We start from the raw sequence: 27,717 nt of genomic DNA on the forward strand, positions 1-27,717 counted from the left end.
GCAGAACAGGAAGGGAGATAAAAACACTAAGATATTGAGAAATGGCTTTTAAAGGAAACTTGGTGGTAGAACTAGAATATCTCTTCGATCAAATATCTTTTAAAGGCAGATACACTAAAACAGACACAAATTGATGACTATCTGACAGGACCTCAGAAATGGACAATTTCAATCACCTCCCCCTTAATTCAGAATTCTTTCTGTGTAGAGATATGGTCTCTTCCTGTGATGGAAAGGGGATCTTGTATGAGTCCAGACGAAGAGATTTAGGATCGCCACTCCCTTGAATCTCCCGGGATATATTCATTAGGGTGAGTAGTAAAGATTTAGTCTGGTAAGATTCTGTCTTACTGAAGAACTAAACTTTGGCTGGGTTATTCCATGTTGTTCTTGGGCTGGGCTGACACTTCTTTAAGGCCTGATTGTTTTTAGCTAGCAGTTTTTGATTTCATCAATTTTGTTTCATTGTGAATGGGTTTATTGATTGGTTTTGAACAGGTTTTGGAAATGGGAAGCATACCAATACATTAAATTTCATTAAATAAATGAATAAATGAGGGATTCTGGATCGATTGTGGATTCTTAATTTGAAAGGTGGTCTATAAGGCATAACACTCTTAAAATTTGCCATTGACATTCGATAAAGTTATTCATATAAGTAGCATAAGACATAACATCTCTTCATTGTTGTGAAGTATCTTATTCACAGCCCTTCCAACTGTATCACCTTTATCAGCATAACCATATCAGAATCTGTCAAAATGATGCATCTTCCTTGACCTTAAATGCACAACACTTCCATTTTTTTCAGTCAACATTTCCATTTTTTTTCACTGTACTTTACCATGGCACATCTGGAATCCCACTTCCATCTCCCCTGCCTCTTCCCCCCAGGTCTGGTCTGAAACAAAGAGGTGTGTGATAGTGGCGAATATCTATAGCTCGGGTGGACGATAAAGATGGAGGTTCGTTCTCTGAGCTTGTGGGTTGGTTTCTGAACATTTCATTACCAGGTTGAGAGTAACATCTTCAGTGGAGTTTAGGGGATGTCTGTGCTGGTGTTCTTCTGTTTATAAGGCCTTTGTGTGGTCAGGCATCATAGTAGTTCAATCTTGACACTAACCCCCACTCCTTCCTTCCTTCCTTCCTTCCTTCCTTCCTTCCTTCCTTCCTTCCTTCCTTCCTTCCTTCCTTTCTTCCTTCCTTCCATGTAGATATAGCCTGGAAATGAAATATTTGGAAACCAACCCACAAGCTCAGAGAACAAGCCTCCACCCTCACAAAGAAGACTGTTTGGGTTAAGATAAAATCCAATGTTGATTAAATTGCCATGTAAATTAAAGGGACATTAATTTGAATTAGTAAAAGTTATGGTGATCCCTTTATAGATTCAAAGGTTTTGTTTCAATGCGACATCAAACCTTTCACTTGAGAGGCATCTTAGAGAGGTCTTAAGAATATGCATTTCTGCTTTTCAGAGGCCTCCAGCCAGTTCTCTGACTTGTCTCTCCTTTTCTGAACCCAGGGCTGGGGCTTATGTGGTGCAATCTGGTGCTGAGTTGCAAGATGGAGGGGCTTGTTCCCAAATAAATAATAGACAAATCAGCCTTGAGTCCTTGTTATGCAGAAAGAGGCTCAGAAGGGATCCTCCCTAAAAACTTAACTGGGTTTATTATGGTAGTTATGCGGAGCGTGCTTTACACTGGCAAGATTCCTGTCTATGGACAAATAGTAATAAAGAAATTATTCTGAGCAATTCATCATGTTCTTTTTGATTCCCTGCACTTGACAGTCTTGGGTGCTTATCACTTTTCCTTGCAGAAAGACAAGGAGACTACCCCATCCCCAACCTTTCACCTGCCAGATATGTCAGACTACAAATGCCATCACACCACGCAAAAGTGCACAGCCCCTTCTAGATGAATATAAGGGGTTCTACAACATAGCCTTTGACCTCATGTTCAACTTAGCCCAAGAGTTGGGTCCATGTGGACATTTCCCAGGAAGTCAACAAATCAATCAATTCAAGGAAAAAGATAGCTGGAATATTGGCTTACTTGTGGACGTGTATACTAGTGAACTGGGGGCACTGTACATGGGAGATCCTTCTTGATTTGCCTGGCACAGGAGCACCCTGCCTATGAAAGAAAAAGAGACAGAGAGTGTTCTGAGGCTGGGAGATATGGAAAAAAAAATATCACAGAGTTATGTAAAACCAAAATTGTTTCTTGACATATTCGGTGAGTTACATTTGCTCTTCTGTGCATGCAAATATATGCATGCAAATATACCTCCCAATAACCTGCAGCAGAAGTACCTATCCTAACCCCCTCCCCACCCCACAATCATTTCTACCTAGAGCAGTGGTTCTCAACCTTTTTAATGCTGCGACCCCCAACCGGTTGTAAGTCGAGGACTACTCAACCGGTCGTAAGTCAAGGACTACTCAACTGGTGCAGCACCGTTTGCAGAATGGGACTTTTGGCGGGCTCAGCAGGGCAGAGACAGCCTGGACAATTCCTATTGGCTTTGGAAAGCCAATAGAATTAGACTCTATTCAAGAGAGTCTATTCTATTGGCTTTCAAAAGCCAATAGAATAAAAGGGAGTAGCACAGCTAAGGAAAAAAAGGGAAAAAATGGCGGACTGTGTTGTTTGGCGACCCCCGTGAAATGGTCGTTCGACCCCAAATGGGGTCCCGACCCACAGGTGGAGAACCACTGACCTAGAGTGAACAAAAGGTAAGAGAGCTGATATTTGTAGCACTTAAATACCTAAAACTTCTCAGGTTAAGGAAGACTGATAGCCTGTCTCACCCCGTATAAATGCCTTCATCTTACATTAAGTAAGATCAACCCATCCCAACTTGTCACACTGATATAAATACATAAAAGAGTCTGGAGTTGCGCAGCCTTGCTCAGTATTTGCATTCCTATCTTTTTTATTATTAAAAGTTTTAAAAAATTTATACAATATATATCCCAAATCCCTCCCACCCCTCCCCCCTCCCCCACTTCCCAGAGCTGATTACAGGGTTACAAATAAACAATCATAATCTAACTAACATTACCCAACTGTACTAACAATCAAATCCATAACATACTTTAACTCCTTTTCAAGATAAATATTAACAAATTAAAAACAAAAATAATAATATAATTAAACCATAATACTAAAAATAATATAAATTCAACCATGTTAAACTATTAATAATAATCTAAAATTTACTCATAAGCTAGATAACACTTTTTAGCCTCATGTTTCTTCTGAATATAATCTATCCATCTTCTTCAAACTGAAATATATCTTTCTTGTGAATAATCCTTCAAATAAGCAGAGATTTTTGCCATTTCTGCTAAATTGGACACCTTAAGTATCCATTCTTCCATAGTAGGCAAAGAATCTTTCTTCCACTATTGCCCCATCAATAATCTTGCAGCTGTGATACTATCTTCTTGATATTGGTGGGAGGGAAGCCATTTTTAGGAGCCATGGACACATCAGAACTGCTAGTATACACCTGTGCTATATGTAACCTGACCGTATCTCACTTTTACTTGATTTATTCGATATATACCAGGGCTGTCCAACCTCGGCAAATTTCAGACTTGTGGACTTCAACATATTGTTAAAGTCCACAACTCCCAGAATTCCCCAGCCAACATGCTGAAGTCCACAAGTCTGAAATTTGCCGAGGTTGGACAGCCCTGGCATATATCGAAAGGACAGGAAGGCCTGGAGGAACGTTGTCCATGGGGTCGCGATGGGTCGGACACGACTTTGCAATTAACAACAACAACAAAGTCCACAAGTCTAAAAGTTGCCAAGGTTGGATATACATACAGGAAACAAACATGAAACCCAGTTTCACACATTGCAGTAAGCCATGGTTCATTGAACCACATTAGTCTGTTTCACTCATGAGATAGCCATAAACCCTTCCTGGGTTCATGTAGATTACACGGTGCCATAAATGGCCTTCTGAAAGGGACTAAATACAGCTCTGACAACTGGCCTGGGGCCCAGACTTTTTTTTGGGGGGGGATGTCCCATTTTAGAGGTGGTGATGAAGATTCTGTCATTCATTAGCCTGGCAGCGTATAAGGTGATAAGGTAGAACTAATAACTCCATGTGAACTTTAGGTATCCTGTTCATCAGGGTTGCTTTCTCTCATTTAAAAGGTCCAATGAACTTTGTGTACTTTCATTCTTGCAATATTCTTGGAAAATGGACTCTATTCTTCCTTCCTACTCTATGTGGGGGGGAAAGGGGAGAGGGGAGAAGAGAATGAGAGAATAATAGAAGTTTGATTTCAGTTTCACTACACCTGAAACGCAGCTAAAGGTCCTTATTGCTATGTTGCTTTCACTTTAGTTATGATGAATTATGCTCTGCTGAATGAACTGGATGGTCGAAAACTATTTAAACTTTGCCTCTTTCTCACTGTTTTTAGCAGTAGTAGTTTACCCAATTTTCATCTTCTATTTTTACTTGATTTACTAAGATTATGAAAGGGGGGATGGGGGAGAGAGAAAGAAAGACAGAGATAAAAAGATAAAGAGAGATAGAGAAAGTCAGAGAAGGGCACACAGAGAGAAATAGAGATAGAGATAGAGATAAGAGATAGAGATAGAGATAGAGATAGAGATAGAGAGAGAGAGAGAGAGAGAGAGAGAGAGAGAGAGAGAGAGAGAGAGAGAGAGAGAGAGAGAGAGAGAGAGAGGTCTAAAAACAGAAATGCATGGGCATAAATGTGCACAGACCCGCCTTAAAGAATAAGGAACATTTGGACAACCTTGTTACCATTTTGCTGGGCTAAGCTAATCATCATCCAAAGTGATAACAAAGGAAACAGATAAAAGCTTTCTGGGATTATGAGTCTCTCCATCTGCAACCTAATGTTTCCAGAAATTGAGAAGTTGTCATTTTCAGAAAGAGGAAATAATAAATCTACATTCATTATTGTATTCACCATAGAATTAACATCAGGTTTGGAACAGGTAGGAATAGACAGTTAAAAATCTTACTATTTAAGGATTGGCAGGGTTTCAGTTGATACTGTTAATGTCGGGGTAAGGCTGAGAGGTGAGCTTTGTCTACATTGGAAAATATTCTGCTGAAATATTTCTCTGAAGTTGAAGAGAAGGCTAGACAATCTCAGCTCTCAGTTTTAACTGCAAGGGCTATTATAATACAACATTATTTCTCTCCAAATGGGACTATTTTTCTCATTCTTCTTGTTTTTTTTTTAAATAATCTAAATGTTTTTGAGTAAATGGGTTGCAAAATAGATTAAGTTGCTTTCTAAATACAGAGAAATTAACCCAATAGTTTAATATTAGTTGCGTTAATTATACATAGATGTTTGCTTCCAAACATTAAAAAAATAAAGCTCTTGCCATTGTTTTTAAAAATGTAATGTTAAAGTATTATCATACAAATGGTGACAATCCAAGCTAGATTAACAGCTCTGATGGCAGTTAATGTGTTTCTAAAACTTCTGAGGAGCTGTTACAACCCATTATGGCTGAAATATTGGTGTATGAAAAATTAATAAAGCCAGCAGAAAATGGAATTTGGCATCTGTGCTAGCTATTTACATAGAAAGAATCACCCAGAATTAATTATGCCCTCTGTTACATTCTAATGAGTTTTTCATTAAAATGTACACTATTATGGAAACTAAACAAGGATTATTCAAACAAAAATGCCAACAGATGTTTTTTTTTTCAAAGAAAAAGAGGGAGAGAAATTAAAATTAGTTAATTGGTTGTACATTTATATCTAGCGTGGGGTTAATCGAACCCTATTTATTATACAGTTTATGTATATTTTGCAAAGAAAACATTATATGTGGAACCATGTATTAGTGCTTGGCCAACATTGTCTCTGGCATTTTTCCCCCTTCAGGCTGCTTCTTCAATTTAATGGAAAATAAATTGTTAACATATTTTTCTTCTTTTTTTTTTAAAGGAGATACTGGATCCCTTTTAAATTTGGATTGCATTGACTTAATAACAACAACAACAATAATAATAATAATAATAATAATAATAATAATAATAATGATGATGATGATGATGATGATGATAGTAAAGTTGGAAGGGACCTTGGAGGTCATCTAGTCCAACTCCCTGCTCAGGCAGGAAACCCTACACCATTTTGGATAAATGGCTGTCCAGTCTCTTCTTAAAAACTTCCAGTGTTGGAGTATTCACCGCTTCTGGAGGCAGGTTGTTCCACCGATTAATTGTTCTCACTGTCAGGAAGTTTCTCCGTAGTTCTAGGTTGCTTCTCTCCTTGATTAGTTTCCACCCGTTGCTTCTCCAAAACACCAAAAGGTTTGGATAAACGTTTGGATTAGTTTCCACCCCACTTATTCTCCAAAACACCAAAAGGTTTGGATAAACGTTTGGATTAGTTTCCACCCCACTTATTCTCCAAAACACCAAAAGGTTTGGATAAACGTTTGGATTAGTTTCCACCCCACTTATTCTCCAAAACACCAAAAGGTTTGGATAAACGTTTGGATTAGTTTCCACCCCACTTATTCTCCAAAACACCAAAAGGTTTGGATAAACGTTTGGATTAGTTTCCACCCCACTTATTCTCCAAAACAACAAAAGGTTTGGATAAACGTTTGGATTAGTTTCCACCCCACTTATTCTCCAAAACACCAAAAGGTTTGGATAAACGTTTGGATTAGTTTCCACCCCACTTATTCTCCAAAACACCAAAAGGTTTGGATAAATGTTTGGATTAGTTTCCACCCCACTTATTCTCCAAAACACCAAAAGGTGGGATAAAAAGCAATGGGTAAAAGCTCATTAAAGACAAAAGCAGTTTAGGATTACGGAGAAATTTCCTGACAATGAGAATTATTAATCAATGGAACAGTTTGCCTCCTAGAATTGTGGGCTACTGAAGGATTTCGAAAGTCTGGACAGCCATTTGTCTGGGATGATATAAAGTCTTCTGCCTTAAGCAGAAGGTTGGACTAGATTCTAGAAGACCTCTAAAGTCAGGACAAGAAGTAATGGAAGGAAACTAATCAAGGAGAGAAGCAGCCTAGAATTAAGGAGAAATTTCCTGACAGTGAGAACAATTAAGCAGTGGAGTAGCTTGCCTTCAGAGGTTGTGGGTGCTCCATCTCTGAAAACCTTTAAGAAGAGACTGGACAGCCACTTATCTGGAATGGTATAGGGTCTCCTGCTTGAGTAGGGGGTTGGACTAGAGACCTGCAAGGTCCCTTCCAACTCTTTTATTATCCTGTTATCTATATAGCTATAGCTATAGCTGTATCATCTATAGATGATATTATCTATCCATCCATCATCTGTCTGTCTGTCTGTCTGTCTGTCTGTCTGTCTGTCTGTCTACCAGCTACCTAGCTCTCTATCTCTATCCATCCATCCATCCAACTAGCTATCTATTTGTATCAAATCATAAAGTGCTCTTATTGCATCTGTTCTATTTTGGAAATAAACCCTGTTTATTCAGAGCTTCACAATCCTGTAGGATATTAGGGACGAGCAAACACCAAAAGCAGATGATGTGCACTAAATATTGTTCTTCTTTGGTTTGTCCCAAGCATAACTTAGCAGCTTTTCATTTTGATAACTCCAGCTATAGGCCAACTAAACAGTTCAAAACACAAAGCTGATCACTTCTTAAAGATCAAGAGTTGCTTTTCCTGCTCTATTTCAACTCCCAAGATCCTTCAGCTAAACCTGTCCCAATGGAACTCTTGAGTAATTTGTGTTAAAGTATTAATCTGCTAAGGGAATAGAGAACACCACACTATTGAGGGGATATGGGAAACTGTGCCACGGTAATGCATGTACAACAGCGCACTACATGTATTAATCATATTACCAACAACTGTGCAATTACTGTTCAGAGTCAAGAGCGTCTCTCAGGGGGGAAGAAAAAATGATAAAGGGGGTCACGCTGCCAAGAATCTCGGTAGCTTGGAAGGGCAAATGTTGCAACTGAACAAAAATAATAATAATATGAATTGCCAAGCGTAGCCTTATTGCCTTTATGAATGCTGGAAACAGCATCACAGTATTGCTGCAGATCTGTGACCTCTTCCATCCAAGAAGAGAGTTACTAAATTACACATCTACCGTATGGCCTGTAAAATCTTACTCTTTTTTATGGTGATCACAGTGTCTTGATTAAAAGTACAGCACCCTGGATAGAAAAATGCATTCTTCCCAGCCAGGATGTCTATGAAGATTCTCAGTCATCCAGGTCACAGTTGTATATTATTTTTGAAAAGGCAACTGGACTGATTTTTTGAGGAAGAAGAAAAAAAGATGCTTTGCTTCCTATTCTGGAAGCTTCATCAGTTGTACTGGAGGGTGTTGGAAGGACAGTTATTGACACTTGAGCTTAGCTGGTGGAGGGGCAGAATGATAGGTTCTGACAGGATGGTGTGTGTGTGGGAAATGGAAAGATTGTGTTTTCTATATGGTCAACTGGTCTTAACGCTCTCTGAGAGCCATTGGGGTTACTTATCCCCAATTTACATGCAGTCCTTTTGGCTGTTCCAAGAAGATTCCACACCTCCCCTTCAGGCGACCCTGAAGTCACAGATAAAAACCCAAGTAACCACAATGGCTCTTAAAGAGTAATAAGACCAGCTAACTGCAAAGAAAGCACAATCTTCCCATTTCCACCCTAAATATCCTATCGGAATGTCTATAGATATTCTCAGTCATCCAGGCCTTGGTTGTCTCAAAGGTGCTGTTTTCAAGAGGCAACTGGACTTTCTTGTTTTTTCTTTGAAGATGTTTTGCTTCTCATCCAAGAAGCTTCTTCAGCTGTGACTAGATGGTGGGGAGTGGAAGGATTTATACTCCTTGCAGACAGCTGGTCATTTGCATCCTTTTGAATGCAAGGAATATACAGTAAATCCTTCCATTCCCATGCTATTCTATTCTATTCTATTCTATTCTATTCTATTCTATTCTATTCTATTCTATTCTATTCCATTCCATTCCATTCCATTCCATTCTACTGTTCCATTCCATTCTATTGCCATAGTGGCCCAGTGGTTAGAATATAGAATTTCAAGCTAATTCTGCCAATTGCTGGCAGTTTGAGTCTCACAGCTCAAGGTTGACTTAGCCTTCCATCCTTTTGAGGACCCAGATTGTTGGGGGCAAGGTGCTGACCCTGTAAACTGCTTAAAGAGGGCTGTAAAACACTATGAAGCGGTATATAAATCTAAAAGCTATTGCTATTGGTGTGTCGCACAAGCACGAAGCTGAAGACCCCAGCCTGAAGATGACGAGTGGGACCTTGTGGAAACATCACCAAGATACTCTCAATCTTACTTGGGAAAAGACCCAAATACACCCAGAACTGAAAATATATATATCAAACATGGCCACTTGGACAGCTCTTCTGTGCTGTTTATTATTCTACTGAAGTTTCTGTCTCCTTCTTAAAAGAAAAAAAAAACAAACAAACCTGGGATAGCAAAATCTGTTTTTACTAAAGAACTGTGTGCATTGGGAAGGGGGAGGGTGGAATTGCAGCTAAAACAAGTATCCTGACCATTTATGATTATGCTCCGGCTTTAGAGTTGAATTACATTACACGGCTCCATTTTTGACTTTAATTGTCTGCTTCAAGTTGTCAAGTCATAACTATATCTTGCGTTTGCATTGCATTAGGGGACTTTTGCCCACCCCATACCTCTCTCTCTTGATCTTGTCCTATGGAGTAATTTAATTCCATTCTAATTTTCTTCCCCAAGCTGGCTGACTCTCCACCCAAGGAAGTGAGTTATGAATCTTGTTAAGGTTTACTGCCTTATAGCCAGTGCTGATGGAATATTTAATCAAAGAAATGAGTTGGCAGATATGATGTATAATGTGGTTATGCCTTGTGGTGTGTGTCTTCACCGCCAATTGAGAAATGGGTGAATTTGCCATTCATCAGTGCCAGACTGAAAGCTTTGTATAACCTTCTTCTCTTTCTTTCTCTCTCCTTAAAAACTTATTTATCAAGATTAAAGATATTTTAAATCAACAGCTTCTGTACAGATACATCATCTTTATTTCCAAAGTGGCTACATCTTTCATCATTTAGCAGCTGAAAAAGAGTCTCTCATCCTGAGCATGAAGTAATTTGAATTTTCCATGAAACACAAAAGAGAGAGAAAAAAAAACCTAAAAGGATAATGTCAAAAGTGCAAAATGCAACCATCAATGTTTCCTTCCCTTTTATTAACATGGTTATTTCATGCTCTTCGGCTCCTCATCAATGCTTGATCTTGGAACCTGTTGTAATCAAGTTAGCCATGAAGCCAATTTAAAAATGGAAAGAGTGAAAGTGGTTTATTATGATCATAGACCAGTATATATATATATATATATATATATATATATATATATATATATATATATATATATATGTGTTTTCTGAGGTTTTCGTGGGTATTTGTATATAGGTCTTTGGTTGTTCGGGTTTTCTCCACGCCTAAAACCCGAACAACCAAAGAACTATAATATAGATATATATATATATATATATATATATATATATATATATATATATATATAGTTTTTAAAAAAATAAACCTGAGTTGCATTCTTCCTCTTTTTTTTTTCTCTTTCTCTCTTTCTGCTCCTTTTCTTAAAATTACTTTTTACCTCAGTTGTGCATAAGAAAACTCTGAGGAAGCTGGGAATATTTTTAAGTGTTTTTTAATTTAATTATTTTTAAATGAAATAATTTATTTTATTTTTAATTTTCAGAATCATTTTTCTATATGTCTCCAACAGAAGCTCTGGTGGGAGATAGAGTTTTTTTTTTAAAAAAAAAAAAAAAAAGCTAAAAGCATTGTTTCTTTTCTACATATTTTGAGCAGGGCCTCTAATTCCCCAAATCTCTTTTTAACCTGAAGGTTTCTGTATGGTCATAATTCAGGACTAGATATGGCTCTATTATTCTGATATTAATGGGTTGATAACCTTCTTAGTTAATAACCACTTTATTAGCCAAAGACGAGGGAAAGTTTAAAGCACGATTGATTATTTGGGTTTCTTTCCCCAGGTATTAATTAATATTTGCATGAATTATACTAATACGATTTTGGAACAATAATGTCTGGATGTTACCAAACAGCAAATTCACTTTCATTTATAATTCCCATTTAGCCAGATTAGAACTCAACCATTTATTTTCTAATGAGTTATGTTTGAATTACCTGGGTGAGTTTGCAGTGTACAAGCACAACTTCTCTCATTAGCTCAATTTGCAGCCTTACTTACAGACATTAATTTTGACTCAAATAAATCCGTCTAGTTTCTGTACAACAGTCTTATTAGAAAGGGCCATTTCAGTGATGTTTTAATAATCATTCAAGAAATGGATTCCATGTTTCAGACGTTGGACCTGCTATCATGTCTCCCCTAGTCCTTTTTTTCACTAGACAAAAATTTATATGACCCTGGATTATGGCAACATCTGGAAGGTGCCTAATGTAACCTGGCCACAGCTTTGAATATTAGCAGGAATGATACAGTTACACTTGAGTGAAAAAACTGGATTCTGAACCTATTTGCACAACCAGGGATGCACTAAGGAGAAGGAACATGGTGCAGAGCACAATAATCTTCAAATGACCTCAGTGTCAGAATCCAATTATATTTCATCTTTAATCATCAAATATAGAAAACCCCAATTCTGCCTTCTCTGGATTCTGCCATAAGAGGGAGAGAAGGGGGAGAACAAAGGGGCTTTATGGCCCTCACTTCCTTCAGTATGAAGGAATGTGTTTATTGCAACCTCAAAGAGTTTGAATGTAAATAGCACCAAAGAACCTTACCATGACAAAGGGGCTATTTACCTTTCATGTAGTTTATTTGAAGTCTCCATCCAGAAGGACGGAAGAAAGCATCAAAGGGGTGGAATTGTGATGCCTGAAACTATCACTGGAAGGGGGGGGTGATTGGGTGGGACTGCTGGGGGAACCCCTTAAAACCTTGAATGGGAGAGCTTGGACCCCAAGTCCTGTCTAGCCCGCCTGCAACCACTTCTTCTTAATAAAGGATTCCTGTTGGAAGAATTATTCCAAGAGTTCTGTCTTCTTAAGATGCAAAGTGGGGTGGGTCCTTACACTCAGATATATTTGCCACAAGCTTTGAAAATCTCAGCAATTGACAGTGCTTTGAAGCATGAATGACTAGATCCAAAACTAAGAGCAGACTTAGCTCTAAACAGGTATCTGTTTAGAACTTGTTCACCAGCTAACTCTTTCTTCTAAGAGTAAGATATGATAATTCATGCCCCATATTAATACCAGTCTAATGGTGATAAAGATTCTCATTAGGAAGGCCAAGTCCTTCACCCCAAGGCTGGCAATAAAATAGCTCTGGGGGAACTCCATAACACTGCATGCCAAAAATCAATAACATGCCATTTTATAATTAAGAGACAAAATAAATGCTAAAGGAAAGTCCAGTAAATTAAGAAAAGTAACGTCCAGAGAGATGGAAAGTATTGATTGCAATGTACAAAATATGTGAAGTCCCTCTAGCCTACTCTTTGAAGGCAATTAGAACTTGGACAGTTAATTCTATATAAGCTGGAGGGAAAAAAAATCCATGATTATACCATGAATGTATTATGATATTTGTCATTAACAGCAAGTAATTTGTTATCAAGCAACCAGTGTCTCTGATTAATCAATTAGGGAAGGTTCTGGCTGGGTTGCTTCTATATTAAAGCTGATTACAGCAACGATCACATTGCCATAAACAAAGCCAGGGGTAAAATGAGAAATTGCTCGATGCTTCCTTTAATCCAAAATTGGAAGAAACACAAATTCGTGAACAGAGCATGGGGGGGTGGGGATAACAGAATGTCTGAAATGATATTGTCATGCAAATGCTGTGGCTTAGGTGCATCAGATGTTGGGACATACATCACAGAATCACAGAATAACAGAGCTGGAAGGGATTTTGGAGGTCTTCTAGTCCAAACCCTATACCATTCCAGACAAATGGTTGTCCAATCTCCTCTTAAAAACATCCAGTGTTGGAGCGCCCACAACTTCTGGAGGCAAGTCGTTCCACTGATTAATTGTTCCCCCTGTCAGGAAATTTCTCCTGGTTGGTTCTCTCCTTGATTAGTTTCCATCCATTGCTTCTTGTCCTGCCTTCAGGTGCTTTGGAGACCTTCTTTTCTTTCTGGCAGTCTCTTAGATATTGGAACACTGCTACCATGTCACCCCTAGTCCTTCCAATCCTTCTTTCATTAAACTAGATATATCTAATTCCTGCAACTGTTCTTCATATTTTTAGCTCCCAGCCCTCTAATTTATCTTTGTTGGTCTTCTCTGCACTCTTTCCAGAATCTCTACATCTTTTTTATAATGTGGCAACCAAAACTAGATGCAACATTCCAAGTATGGTCTTACCAAAGCATTATAAAGTAGTGCTAACACTTCACATGATCTCGGGTCTATCCCTCTGTTAATGCAGCCTAGGACTGTGTTGGCATTTTTGGGGGCACAATGCTGGCTCATATTTGAGTGGTTGTCCACTAGGATGCCGAGTTCACCAGACTGCTGTTGTCATTTTGGCATCATCGTGGTTTGCTGTGGACTCATTTGGTCATGTATGGCACTACAGATAATTTTTACAGTCCTAATTTACTTGCTTAAAGTCAATAGTAGGCAAAATGGATCCTTCAGCATGGGATGATTCCCAGTTAGAGAATCTTGATTCAGGAGTAGAGCTACTGCAAGTGACTCCAATTCTCTAGATATGTAACATGGCAAAACAGGAACTAAAAATAATTCCCATCTCTCCAAGTATAAAAATTGGCTGCCTTTGAAGAAGTTACATTTAGTTCAACTCTTTTAATTGGATATCAATCATTGCAATTCACAGAAATAGGGTAACTCAGTTGATTAGGGGTCTGGAGGCTAAAACATATGAAGAACAATGGCAGGAATTGGATATGTCAGTCTAGTGAAAAGAAGGGGTGACATGATAGCACTCTTCCAATATTTATCAGTGGAACAGCTTGCCTTTGGAAGTTGTGGGTGCTCCAATCTCTTGTTAAAAATCACTGGAAGGTTTTAGCAAGAGATTGGACAGCCATTTATCTGAAGTGGTATAGGCTCTCCTGCTTGAGTAGGGGTTTGGTCTAGAAGACCTTCAAGATTGCTTCCAACTCTATTATTCTATTCTATTCTATTCTATTCTATTCTATTCTATTCTATTCTATTCTATTCTATTCTATTCTATTCTATAACCTATCCTACTTTACTCTACTCTATTGACAGAAGACATACATCAGACCATTCTCTATGTCAGTGGTTCTCAACCTTTTTAATGCCGCGACCCCCAACCGGTGGTAAGTCGAGGACTACTCAACTGGTGCAGCACCATTTTCAGAATGGGACTTTTGGCGGGCTCAGCAGGGCAGAGACAGCCTGGACAATTCCTATTGGCTTTTGAAAGCCAATAGAATTAGACTCTATTCAAGAGAGTCTATTCCATTGGCTTTCAAAAGCCAATAGAATAAAAGGGAGTAGCACAGCTAAGGAAAAGGGGGGGGGGAAATGGCAGACTGCATTGTTTGGCGACCCCCGTGAAATGGTTGTTCGACCCCAAATGGGGTCCCGACCCACAGGTTGAGAACCACTGCTCTATGTTTTAGCATCTGCTACCCAAAGCCTACTCCTTATCTTATCTAAGGATAAGACTGCCTATTCAGGCTGGTAGGTTCTGTCATCATGAATGCAATTCAAGTGGGACATATACTGCGACATGCCTGTCTTATTCAAGTGTTTCACCTTCTTCAAAAAAAGTTCCTTTCCAATCTTGTGAGCTGGCTTGTAAGTTGAGCTATTTGGGTAAAATGAAATTATTTGAATTATTCCTACACCTTCAAGAATCACGAGAACCCTTTTCCTGGAAACTAGAACTTTTATGGAAGGAAGACCTTCTCATGAATCCGAGAATACATCCCACTGTGCCTACTTGTTGGTGGGGCCAAATCCAAAATGAATGGGAAACATGTTTTTCTATTTGTTTCTTTGACTCTCCCGTTTTTTCTCTCTCTTTCCCCTCCCTCAGAGGACTTTGGGATGAAGCACTAACTGCTTCCCTAGGGATTTGATCTAATGATCTTCAGACAGCTTCTAAAATTGGGCTTGAGAAGTGTATACAGTCCTATGGATGCCAGTTGCCCAATTTTACAAGGATGGATGGATGGATGGATGGATGGACGGACGGATGGAAATAATATATAATATATTGTCAGCTTTTTCCATTTTAATACAGCTGTAAATGAAAGTGTTGAAAAAAATAATTAAATATTTGAATGGCTTCTTAATTCCTCACTGAGAAAGGATTTTCTGGTCCTGATAGATATTTTGCACTTCTAATTATTATATTCCTAAGTATTTCTGGAACAAGTGAGATAAACCAAGCCCAGCCTTCAGAAGGCATTATCATCAAGGGGCATAGCTAGAGTCTGGAAGTGACTATAGAAAACTCATTTATCTAGTTTTCATCCCATTTACTGACTGAGATAAACATCACCAAACTGCCTGGCCTCATCAGTGAAATGCCTAAAGTGTGGATTTCATTTCAGTTGTTTAACAGCCTCTGCACGCTACCTTTCATTGGCTATGGTTAAAATTGGGATAGGAAGTTGCAGAGTCTAAGGCTTTCTTCCTACAGATATCTATGTTGTACATGCAAGTGTGGATGCTCATGCTGTTGATATACTTGTCTTGCCTGCATAAAACTAGGGATCTGTTTCAGATCTAGAGTTGAAAAGATCTTTTGGAGAAGATAAAAGTATGTATTTCCTCCTAGATCATCTAGTACAGTAGCTTTGCCACCCTAGAAAGAGATCTATTTAAGAAGATACCAACGGCATAACCCCACATTTGTTTGAAAGCACATTGTCACGCCCTCCAACTGGGATTCCGTGGTATTGTGCGTATCTAGAAAGCACATAACATCTTTCAATAGATCAGTGATGGCGAACCTTTTAGAGCAGTGGTTCTCAACCTGTGGGTCGGGACCCCATTTGGGGTCAAACAACCATTTCACGGGGGTCGCCAAACAATGCAGTCCGCCATTTTTTTCCCTTTTTCCTTAGCTGTGCTACTCCCTTTTATTCTATTGGCTTTTGAAAGCCAATAGAATAGACTCTCTTGAATAGAGTCTATTGGCTTTCAAAAGCCAATAGGAATTGTCCAGGCTGTCTCTGCCCTGCTGAGCCCACCAAAAGTCCCATTCTGCAAACGGTGCTGCACCAGTTGAGTAGTCCTCGACTTACGACTGGTTGAGTAGTCCTCAACTTACGACCGGTTGGGGGTCGCGGCATTAAAAAGGTTGAGAACCACTGTTTTAGAGACCGAGTGCCCCAAACTGGCCCCACCCCTGCTTCACCCCCTATCCTTCCCCCTGCCCCGCCCCACCCCATCCCCCATCCCTCCTGCCTGCAGGGCCACTCACTGCCTCCAGGGCCCACCGCACATCGCCCAGGCAGCCCAGCAGCACCATGGTGGCCACGCCCTATGCCCGCGCTCCGCAGCATCAACTGTGCACGATGGGACGTGAGGACAGAGTCTTGTTTACAGTGCCTGGCTGCCATGTCCTTGGCTGCACTGCTCCGTATGAGCCACACTCGGGGGCGACTCCTCCAGGGGGGCTGCTGGTAAGGAGGGGATCGCGGGGGGAGGCGAGGCTGGGACAATGGCACATGTGCCCACAGAGAGGGCTCCGAGTGCTGCCTCTGGCACCCGTGCCATAGGTTCGCCACCACTGGATTAAATCAGGAATGGGTGATCTGTGGCTTTTATCTATTCTTCACCCAATAAGGAGCCCCTGCAATGTGGGGCAGCTCTGCCCAAGTTTTTCTTAGGCTTATATCAGCTGTTAACTGAGTATTGAAAAATGCCATCAGTTCGCCACCATTGCAAAAGATGGTGCATGTATGCCCATATGTATTCTGTAGAACCTGTCAATAAAACCCCAATAACCCCATAATAATGCTAGCATTAAGAAAACTGTGCAACTCCTGTATTAGAGGAAGGTCTCTATGCAAAGAGTAATAAATTTAGGCAGAGACGAGGGAGGGACCTTAAATTAGCAACTGTCAAGCACCAGGGAAATCTGGAGATTCAGGCAGTTCAAAGGAGTATAAAGATTTATTGCAAGTTTAAGCTGTCTACAAGAATCTGACCAACTGGCCATTAAGAGAAACGGTGGGAGATAAGAAAGACATTCAAGGCAGAGTGGACTTAGTTGTCTTCTAGGCACGCAGGGACTCATGAGTTATGATGCATTTGAGCCCTCCCTCCAACTCAGCCTAGTCATCTCCTACAACAACCAGGAGAACGTAATCCAGTTTTAAGGCGATGTCTTCTTCAGAAAAAAATATTTTCTCTCTGAGGTTAGACTAAAAAGCTTCTGACTTGGCACAATTTTGATACAGAAGTCCTTTAAAGAAGAGCCTTTGACAGATCCAATAGAGATCTGATGCCTTGCGTGAAGCAGTAGCAAACTTTGGTTAGCGGGAAATAATAAGGTTATATCAATGCTTTTTTTGGATGGCACGCTTTTCTTCTCTAGTAACACATAATTTTGCACCTTGCCATTAAGCCAATGATTTGAACAAAAGAGAATTAAAAGTTAGTAGGATTTAGGAAATTGTATTTTTCCTCTCTTAGGAAGTATAATTGAATTATGTCCTAGAGAGAGACTTCTATCACTTCAATCAAAGAAACAGGCCAATAGGATAGAAAGCAAGCAAGCACATAATTTGGATATTCCCTTTACCTACCATAACTAAGATTTCATAGTACATGTGCTTACCTGCATAGAATTCTGGACTATAGACTGCACCAACAACTGGATTTAATTTCCAACCTGTAGTAAAGACAGGAAACCAAACTTGGTAAATTGGAAGTCATGGCATGACATTCTAATTTGGTTGTGATTGTACGATTTTTATTTTATATCTTTTAAAGAATTGTATCATGTCCTTCAAAGTGAAGGTTCTTAAAAAGCCACCCCACCCCCACCCCGAGACACACAAACACACACATAACCCCCCCCCACAAACCCTTTAAGTGTAAACGACCATTAAACAAAGGGGGAATTTAATGCATCTTTTATTACAAAACCACTTTGTATCAACCGACTTTTTCTTCAATACCAGGATATAATTTCAGCCCATTTCATGAAAAAGAAGATTCTATTTATCCCCTTAATGCAAGTCTGTATAACTCTGCAAAAAGAAAAGAAAAAAACAACTTTCTTTTCATTTGATGAACAGAGGCAATCTTCTTCCTGGTTTTAAATTGGATGGGCTTAAAAGGACTTTACTTTCACAACACACTAAATCCTAAACCTGGATTAAGAAAACTCCAGTGGTGTGCTTATATAACATCCTTGCCCTAATAAATCATTTCATGGCTTAGGATAATGGCTTGGTTTCCCCAACAATACGTGAGTTCATATATAAATGAACCGCACCTCTCACTTCTGGAACAATTTTTCCATAAAATAAGTTCACTTTTGGCAAGTTTCAGACAAAAGGTCAGGAACTTTCCCCAAGTTTTTAATGGAAGATAATAGCAGAACCCATCTTTACAAGGACTGTCTACCTATTATTTTACTGCAGTCATGTTAGGGCAAATAAATTAAAAGAAAGCTAGCATAGGTACTTGGATGAATGACTAATAGGACCAGAAACCAGACTGGCAGTGTGTGTGTGTGAGAGAGAGAGAGGGGTGGGGGAGAAAAGGAGGGAGAGGGAGGGAGAGGGAGAGAGAAAAGGAGGAAGAGAGAGGGAGAGAAAGAGAGAGGAAGGGAGGGAGGGAGACAGAGAGGAAGAAAGGGAAGGAAAGGCAGAGGGGGAGGGGAGAGAGGGCAAGAGAGAGAGGAAGGTAATAGCAAACCACTTCTATTTTATTGCCAAGAAATTCGACTTGGATGTGTCCATTGGTCATCTGCAATTGAGATTTCTTTTGCTAAATAAACAAATAGAGTGTTTGTTTTAAGAAATGATGAAGCTGTGTTCTTATTGAAAGATCAACCTTTCATTGGTAAGGGACACAATTAATATTTGTGTAGACCACAATAACCAATTATGGTTATTTATATACCATGTAAATTAGTAAGGCCAGCATCTTCATTTTTTTTTTTTTTCCATTTGGTGTGGGGGCCATTGTTTTGTAAACTAAGTTAAGCTTATTCCGAGCTAGGCTTATTTTAGAGCTACACAACCATTTTTGTGTGTTTCTTGACATGAAAACTGCTGCTGAGTTTTACACAAGTGGTCAGGAAAGACTCCTGAGAAATGCAAAAAAAAAAAAAAAAAAATAGAGTTTGAGTGGAGATCCCGATTGCCTACACCCTTTCTAAAGGATGTGCACAATTTGGTGTATCCATTTTACTTAAATGTTCTATTTTTGCCAGTTGTGCAATAACCACACAGCTAACTTTTATAACCCCGTGAGATAGCAAATTGCAGCCTAGGATGAGAAAGGGGGAAAGTTAAAGCAAAAGGAAGAAAGAATGCAAGATGTATTTTCTTCCACCCAAATCTTCCAAGCTGATCTAAGCCAAGTACTTAACCAACAAAAGTCTTTTAATTACTCAAAGTGTAATTTTCTATAATACTTTTTTAATTCTTCACTTCTGCACAGATAAGCCATTTTGGCTGGTTTTTCACATCTGTCAGACTTTTCTGTCAAAGAGGCTGAGAGATAACCTCAGACATTTTAAGCTATACTAATGGCGCCTCAATTTGTCTTCGGGAAGAGAGGGGGAGATGGGTGCTTGGCAAGATGCAGATCGATGATCTCAGCTGGAACCTGCACTCATATTTCATCTCCTTCCCCTACCCAATTTGACGGCTGCATCATCTAGCTTGGGGAAGCTCTCTCTGCAAAGACTTCATTTATCATGAAAATAACAGCAATTAAACTTTACTTTGTCTTGTCAATGAAGGATTTGCTGGCCCATAACTGTGTGGGCTAATCAAGTGTGAGCAAAAGTTTGACATGTAGAGTGAAGAAATGCCAAGGAATCAAGTCTTCACCATTAGAAGAGGTAAATTCACCACTGTGGGTGTAGTTCTCAGAATCTGTCTTGCTGTCACAACACTTATCTCAGGGAGAAACTTTTAGAACAGACAGGAAAAGGGGAAAAACAACCTGTCTCTGACACAGATAGATAGACTTAGTGCCCAATGAGGAAAAAACATATTTTAGCATGCATACTTACTTTATTTTATTGAGGCCATTTACCAAAAGGCCTTCTTCTTATTGTATATGTTTATTCTATAAATATATTTATGTACCGTACTTTCCGGCGTATAAGACGACTTTCGCAAGCGGTAAAATCGGTGCCAAAGTCAGGGGTCGTCTTATACGCCGGGTCGTCTTATACGCCGGAAATTACGATAGTTTCCAGCATATAAGACGACTTTCTAGGCATGCGACTCGACGCTGAAGACAGGGATCGTCTTATATGCCAGGTCGCCTTATACGCCGGAATATACAGTATATACTTATTGTATGAACAAATAAAGGAAAAAACAAACACCAGGATATAATAAACCAGCCTGTTTAATATAAACAAGCCTGTGGTTAAGAAGAGTTACTAAGCTTTCGTCCGGCCAAAAAACTGCCGGCGTCATCAGAGTTAGAATAGCAAGAGATTGGGAAGGCAGCTCATATAGCCTCCTGTCTCTGCGCCCGGCTCCTTGAGCGCGTCATCGGCCCGTTGATTGTGTTAATCCTTATTGCACCGAGTTGTTCCGCATCAGGCAAACTGTCTTTGACTCCACTGGTTGTTTTACGATCCTCAAGTGCTCTTTCTGAGCGTGTGCAAGCACTTGGAGGGCGGCTGTCAATCCATACCTGCGCCCAATCCCCCTCCCTCCCATGGCCATTATCCTCCCCCACCCCAAAGGCCATTATATACTTATTGTGTGTGTGTGTGTATATATATATATATATATATATATATATATATATATATATATATATTCAATAATGATGGTGAAAATGCGACTCCCGGGCATAATTATAAATGGAATGAATAAAGCGCGTTCACCTGGAGAGTTTAAAGTTAAAATACTTTAATTAAAGTATTTTACTATATTAAAAGGTTGCCAAGCTTTCATTGGGAAAACTCCCCAACATCTTCAGGGCTGAGAGACCGTTTCTAACAAGGTGATTCAAACGGGTTCCATAGACGTCTGCACGTGGTTCCTAGACTGTGCTAGCATTCCCTGCTGAACAGCTGATAGGTGGGAGGGGGAATCGGAGTAAAGATTGCTGCTCGAAGCACGAAGCTGAAAACACCAGCCTGAAGATGACGAATGGGACTTCGTCGAAACGTCGCCAAGACACTTCCAATTTTACGCGGGAGAAAACCCGAACAACCAAAGACCTACATATATATATATGTATTTATGTATGTGTATATTATATATATATATATATATATATATATATATATATATATATATATATATATATATATATATATATATAATATACACATACATAAATACAACTAGCCATTTAGCATTTTTTAAAATTTAATATTATCTTTTAGCCATTTTTATTTTTGTCGGTACATACGTTTCTTAACTCTCCTGGTATGGTCACTTAGATGAGGAAAATGCATTCAGTCACCAAGTTTATTGATGATGTTTCAAGCAAAACAGGTATTAGAGAGAGGAAAGAAATTCACTGAATTTCTCTGAATATGAACTTATCCATTTTTGCATTTCCATCCAGAAGGCAAAGCAAAACTTCATTGTCATTTGAAATCTGGCGTTCTCCAAATTCCCTATCACAACACATCATTATTTTTTGTTTGTTTTCCTTTTAAAAAAGCATATTAGAAGGGAAAAAAAGGAAAAAAAATCTATTATCTTAGGAAAGATTATTTGCATTCTTAGTTGGAGATCTTGAAAAGCTAAGCAGGATCAGACCCCCCTGTTTAGAAGTGAGACCACTGGAAAAATACCAGGTCTGTAAGCTAAATCTGGAGTAGGGGAGAAAATCCTAAAAAGAAAGAAAACCACTATAATACGTTTGCCAAGATCACTCAATGGACAACTTCATAGAGTTACCAGTTTGACTCAGAAGAGACTTGGCCTTTATTTGCATTTCTATCACACAGATTTGCAAACAATAAGACAGGTTTGGGTATCCGAATACATGCAAATTATGGACAAAACCCTTAATTAAATTCCGAGTTGATAGATTCATCAAATCTGATGAGTCAACCTCGCCTGCAAAAATGGGGAAAAGCAACATTAACAGCTTCCTAATGACACCACCTAGGATCTCATTAACACTGAGTGAAAAATCTAAAAAAGGTATTTTTAGATATTCCTCCCCCCCCCCCCCCCCGCTAGGCAGAAGTTGTGGCTGTGATCTAAAAGCTTCACAGGGTAGCTTTAGCTGCAAGCATGGAAAGGAAGATGAGTAGAGAGATTGCATTTCAGTGAAGACAATGTGGGCTTTCCTGTATGGATGACTTGGACTGTTGCTATCTTGGACAATGCAAACAAGATATGGCTCTTCTTTTATGGCAATTTTCAAAATTATTATTGCGAAACTTGCAGTATGGCGCTACAATCTTCTTCGGTGGGTTCTCATTTTAGCTGCTCTTCTTGATCTTCTTTCCTAGCCCTGATTCCAAACACAGAGCAGAAACTCAGTGTTAAGGAGAAAGGTCTTTCTTCTCTGCCTTTTTGCTTCTTCCTTTCTTTCTGTTCCTATCTTCTGAACCTTTGGAGACCTCGCCAGGGTCTCCTTGCCCTGAATCTCTTCCTGCACTCTCCAAGTCACTGCCAGGAAATCTTTCAGAAAGACAGGCTGGTCTGTTTCACACTGTCTAAATATTGTTTCTGATAGCACAGTGCACTGTTAGAACAATGCCCGGACATCAATTTGGCCCTCACTCCTTATTATGGCATCCAGCCCTCTCAATTCCTGGCAAATAGATGGGGAAGAAATGGAGGTAGTGACAGATTTTATTTTTCTGGGCTCCAAGATCACCTCAGATGGGGACTGCAGCCAAGAAATTAAAAGACGCTTGCTCCTGGGGAGGAAAGCTATGGCAAATCTAGACAGCATACTAAAAAGCAGAGACATCACCCTGCCAACAAAAGTGCGTATAGTCCCGGCCATGGTTTTCCCAGTTGCAATGTATGGCTGTGAAAGTTGGACCATAAGAAAGGCTGAGCGCAAAAGAATTGAGGCCTTTGAATTATGGTGCTGGAGAAGACTCCTGCGAGTCCCCTGGACTGCAAGGCGTTCAAACCGGTCAGTCCTAGAGGAGATCAACCCTGACTGCTCTTTAGAAGGCCAGATCCTGAAGTTGAAACTGAAATACTTTGGCCACCTAATGAGAAGGAAGGACTCACTGGAGAAGGACCTAATGCTGGGAAAGATTGAGGGCAGTAGAAGAAGGGGACAACAGAGAATGAGATCACTGGATGGAGTCACTGAAGCAATAGGTGTGAACTTAAATGGACTCCAGAAGATGGTAGAGGACAGGAAGACCTGGAGGAACATTGTCCATGGGGTCGCGATGGGTCGGACACGACTTCGCAATTAACAACAACCTTATCACAAAGATAATTAGGGCAAACTTTGAACAATCCATTTTTTCCCTGGTCTCTGATAGCCAGTCTAGAGAAAAGGAGGGAGGGTGTGACATGACAGCAGTATTCCAATATTTGAGGGGCTGCCACAAATAAGAGGGGATCAAGCTACTTTCCAAACCACCAGAAGGCAAGACAAGAAACAACAGGTGGAAACTAATCAAGGAGAGAAGCAACCTGGAACTAAGGGCAAACTTCCCAAGAGTGAGGACAGTGGTATAGAGTCTCCTGCTTGAGCAGGGGGTTGGGCTAGAAGACCTCCAAGGACCCTTTCAGCTCTATTCTGCTTGAAAGCTTCATCTCCCTATTTCTCCTGAGAGCGGATTGGACCTCAGCAATCTGTGATCCTAGACAACCTTCAACAACGGAAAATTAAAAATTAAAAAACTGGTGGCTGCTGAAATATAGAAAGCTATAGAAGCCAAACAAGCTTGTTGGGGAAAAAAAAAGAGGGATTCTGTGTGAATAACTACATGTGCAAAGATGGTACTTTTAAGAAAGCCATGGTTAATAAGAAGAAAGAGATAAGAGTTCTGCTCAAAGAATGTGGATATATTCAAACATATAGATACCAAGCTAATGTAACTTAGGGATAATACTCTGTTGACCAAACAAAATATGATGTATTGACCTGGTGGTCAAGTGTTTTTATCTGTGTGCCTTTTTTTTTTGTAAATGATGATGACAACCACAACTTTTATCTTAGTACAGGTAGTCCTTGACTTACAACTGTTCGTTTACAACCATTCAAAGTTACAACGGCACTGAATTCTTAACTGAAAAAAGTGATTTATGACCGTTTCTCACAATTATGACCTTTGCAGCATCTCTATGATCACGTGATCAAAATTCAGATGCTTGGCAACAGATTCATATTTATGACCAAAGCAAAGTCAATGGGGAAACCAGATTCACTTAACAACCAGGTTACTAACTTATCAATTGCAGTGATTCACTTAACAACCATGGCAAGAAAGGTTGTAAAATGGAGCAAAACTCACTTAACAAATGTCTCACTTAACAACTAAATTTTGGGCTCAATGGTGGTTGTAAGTCGAGGACAACCTGCGATGGCATTTGGGGCAAAGGTTTGGGAAGAAAGAACTGGTCTTCATTTGAATTGTTTGGATTAATTCATGAGAGCCGTGGTGATGCGTTGGTCAGAATGCAGTATTGCAGGCTAATTCACTGCTTACTGCCAGGAGTTCGATCCTGACTAGCTTAAGGTTGATTCAACCTTCCATCTTTCCGAGGTCAGTAAAATGAGGACCAAGATTGTTGGGGGCAAGATGCTGACTCTGTAAACTGTTTAGAGAGGGCTGCAAAAGCACAGTGGAGCAGTATACAAGTCTAGGTACTACTCCTTTCTTTCTTTCTTTCTTTCTTTCTTTCTTTCTTTCTTTCTTTCTTTCTTTCTTCATTCCTCCCTCCCTCCCTCCCTCCCTCCCTCCCTCCCTCCCTCCCTCCCTCCCTCCCTCCCTTCCTTCCTTCCTTCCTTCCCTTCCTTCCTTCCTTCCTTCCTTCCCAGTGGTTACAATGTGACAATATAGGCTGACTCTGCCCACAGTCAGAAGTTCGATCCTGATCCACTCAAGGTTGACTCAGCCTTCCATCCTTCCAAGTTTGGTAAAATGAGTACCCAGATTATTGGGGGCAATGTGCTGACTCTGTAAACTGCTTAGAGAGGGCTGAAAAGCGCTGTGAAGCGGGAGATAAGTCTGAGTACTATTGCTATTAATTATATTTAAATCAAGCTGGTCCAGGGAGAATTGGGTCTTCTTCAAGAAAAAGCAGAAAACATTAAAAAGCAGACTTTCTCCATGATAAACTCGAACTAGCATGATCATGATATGTCAAACCTAGCTCATATTTTGTTTTTAATTTTGCCACGATGGGTAGAGATATACATGACAGGATCATTAAAAAAAATAAAGCTATCCACTTATCTTTGCCCCACTGTCAATGATGGAGGGAAAATATTTCACGAATGAGCTGCATAATGGGTGGAGAATGGAAATAAATATTTTGCAGTTGATTCTTTCTTGATCAAGCTGTGTAAAATTCTCTCTCTCTCTCTCTCTTTTAAGAAAAGTCAGGGGAATCAGATATTTCTTCAAAAAACTACAGGATATTGGAAACAGGCCAAATGGAAGGTTGTGATATGCTCACTTGCAAGGCTTTCAAAAGAATTGTTCAAAAGCCGAAATTGACACCCCAGGAAAAAAAAAGAAAGAGGAAAGTATAGAGACAGAAAAGTTTCTGTTGCTGTTATAAAGTACAACATAGGATCAGGTCTGCAATAACTTTTAATCATTCTTAACTGACAATAACAAAGGCAGCAATTAGAGTATTTGGCTAGAAGCCAGAAGAGAAACTGAGGCTTAGCTCAACCCACTTCACTATGGGTATTTGGGTAAAACAGGGGAGAAAGGAATACGGAGGAAGAGTGTGAATATGAAAATGGAGAAACACAAACTTTATACTGATCAGTTCTACGATCAATATTTATATTGAGCAGTTAAGGAACCTGCACAATACACTCGTTGCTTCTTGCATTGTACGCGACACAAAACAAGAAATGGAAAATAATCTTTCTCTGTTCCTTAAGGAAATAAACAGTTATCCAGACCCAATGTTTGAAATTGCAGGGGAATAGAAGCGAGACAGACAATACATATTAGGAGGGATTTTTCAGAACTACCAATTGGTGGAAGAGGTTGCCTCCTGAGTTACAGGTTTATCTTCACCGGGGGTCTTCAAAGTAAGCCATCTGTCCAAGATGCTTTCAGAGATCTTGCTCAGATAGAATGATTAAGATCCAGTCTACTGAATCAAGGAATGTTTTGTAACATAAATCAGAGGTCTCCAAACTTGTGGACTTCAATTGCCAGAATTCCCTAGCTAGCGGAAGAATTCTGGGAGTTGAAGTCCACAAGACTTAAAATTGCCAAGTATGGAGACCCCTGACATAAATCATAGCCTGATTAGTGTAAAATGAACAGGATAGGTAACATTATCATCAGTTTGCTGATAATATCCATATATACATCTCCAGTCCTTGTTGGTCAGGAGATGTTTGCTGACTGAGTACTTGGCAGTTGGTGTCTGGCTTTGGCTCAACCCTGGCAAGAAGGAGAATCTTCTTGCTCCGTTCCCTGCCCCAGAAGATATGTCATCTTGACACTGGACTGGGGGGCACTTTCAAGCTAGAATGCAATGTGAGGGCTCTTCCTTGGCTCACAAACTCTGCTCAAAGAGCAGGTAGCAGCCATGACTGTCTCTCTCTCTCTGTGTGTGTGTGTCTTTGTACAATTTTTTGTGTGTGTCAATTGCACCCTTTCCTAGACCAGGGGGCCTTGCTCGTGGTCACTCATGCCTTGATCACTTCCTGCTTGCGTTACTGCTTGACATGGGGTTGCCCTCAAAGAATGCCTGGAGGTGACCACTGGCCCAGAATGTGGAGAGGTACACAACAGCATCAAGATCATGAGAAGTGATAGTATGCTTTTACACTGCACTGATAAAACCGCACTTGGAACACTGCATCCAATTCTGGTCATCACAATACAAAAAAGATGCGGAGATCCTAGAAATTGCGTGCAGAGAATAGCAACAAAGATGATAAGGAATCTGAAGGCTAAACCACACAATAAACTGTTGAGGGAACTAAGTAGGCCTAGCCTAATGAAGAGAAGGTTTAGGGGTGATGTGGTAACTGTCCTCCAGTACTTAAGGAGGCTGTCACAAAGAAGATCAGGTCAACTTTTTCACCAAAGCACCAGAGTGGCAGGACAAGAACCAATGACTGGAAGATCATTAAAAAAGAGACTCCATGAACTCCATCAAACTTTTCATACCTTACCATGGCATCCAGTTGTTCAAAATGAGCTCTAGAATGTAGGTTGTTAAATATTTTTTCTAACTGGGAGGCTGATTTGAGTTGAGGCAGCCACTTCAAAGACTTGACCCGTTTAAATGCTGCAATATCACCTTGAGCAGCCATATCAATAACTCTTTGGTTGAAAGCTT

The 27,717-nt window shown here is 39.8% G+C and overlaps 1 protein-coding gene across 11 annotated transcripts in view; it reads right to left on the reverse strand.

The window, feature by feature from the left end:
* The window catches only part of RBFOX1 (RNA binding fox-1 homolog 1), a 1,591,566-nt gene that overhangs the window by 93,077 nt on the left and 1,470,772 nt on the right, over positions 1–27,717 (reverse strand). For all 11 annotated transcript variants that reach the window (XM_039349789.1, XM_039349790.1, XM_039349788.1 and 8 more), the window contains 2 exons: positions 17,865–17,918; positions 2,058–2,138 (listed from right to left, as the gene is read on the reverse strand). In XM_039349789.1, the coding sequence (XP_039205723.1) occupies positions 2,058–2,138; positions 17,865–17,918 (135 nt within the window). The remainder of the gene's footprint in view (positions 1–2,057; positions 2,139–17,864; positions 17,919–27,717) is intronic.

This window comes from Crotalus tigris, unplaced genomic scaffold, assembly GCF_016545835.1.
Source record: "Crotalus tigris isolate CLP2741 ecotype Arizona unplaced genomic scaffold, ASM1654583v1 scf7180000018301.7375997, whole genome shotgun sequence".
NCBI classification, from domain to species: Eukaryota; Metazoa; Chordata; class Lepidosauria; order Squamata; family Viperidae; genus Crotalus; species Crotalus tigris.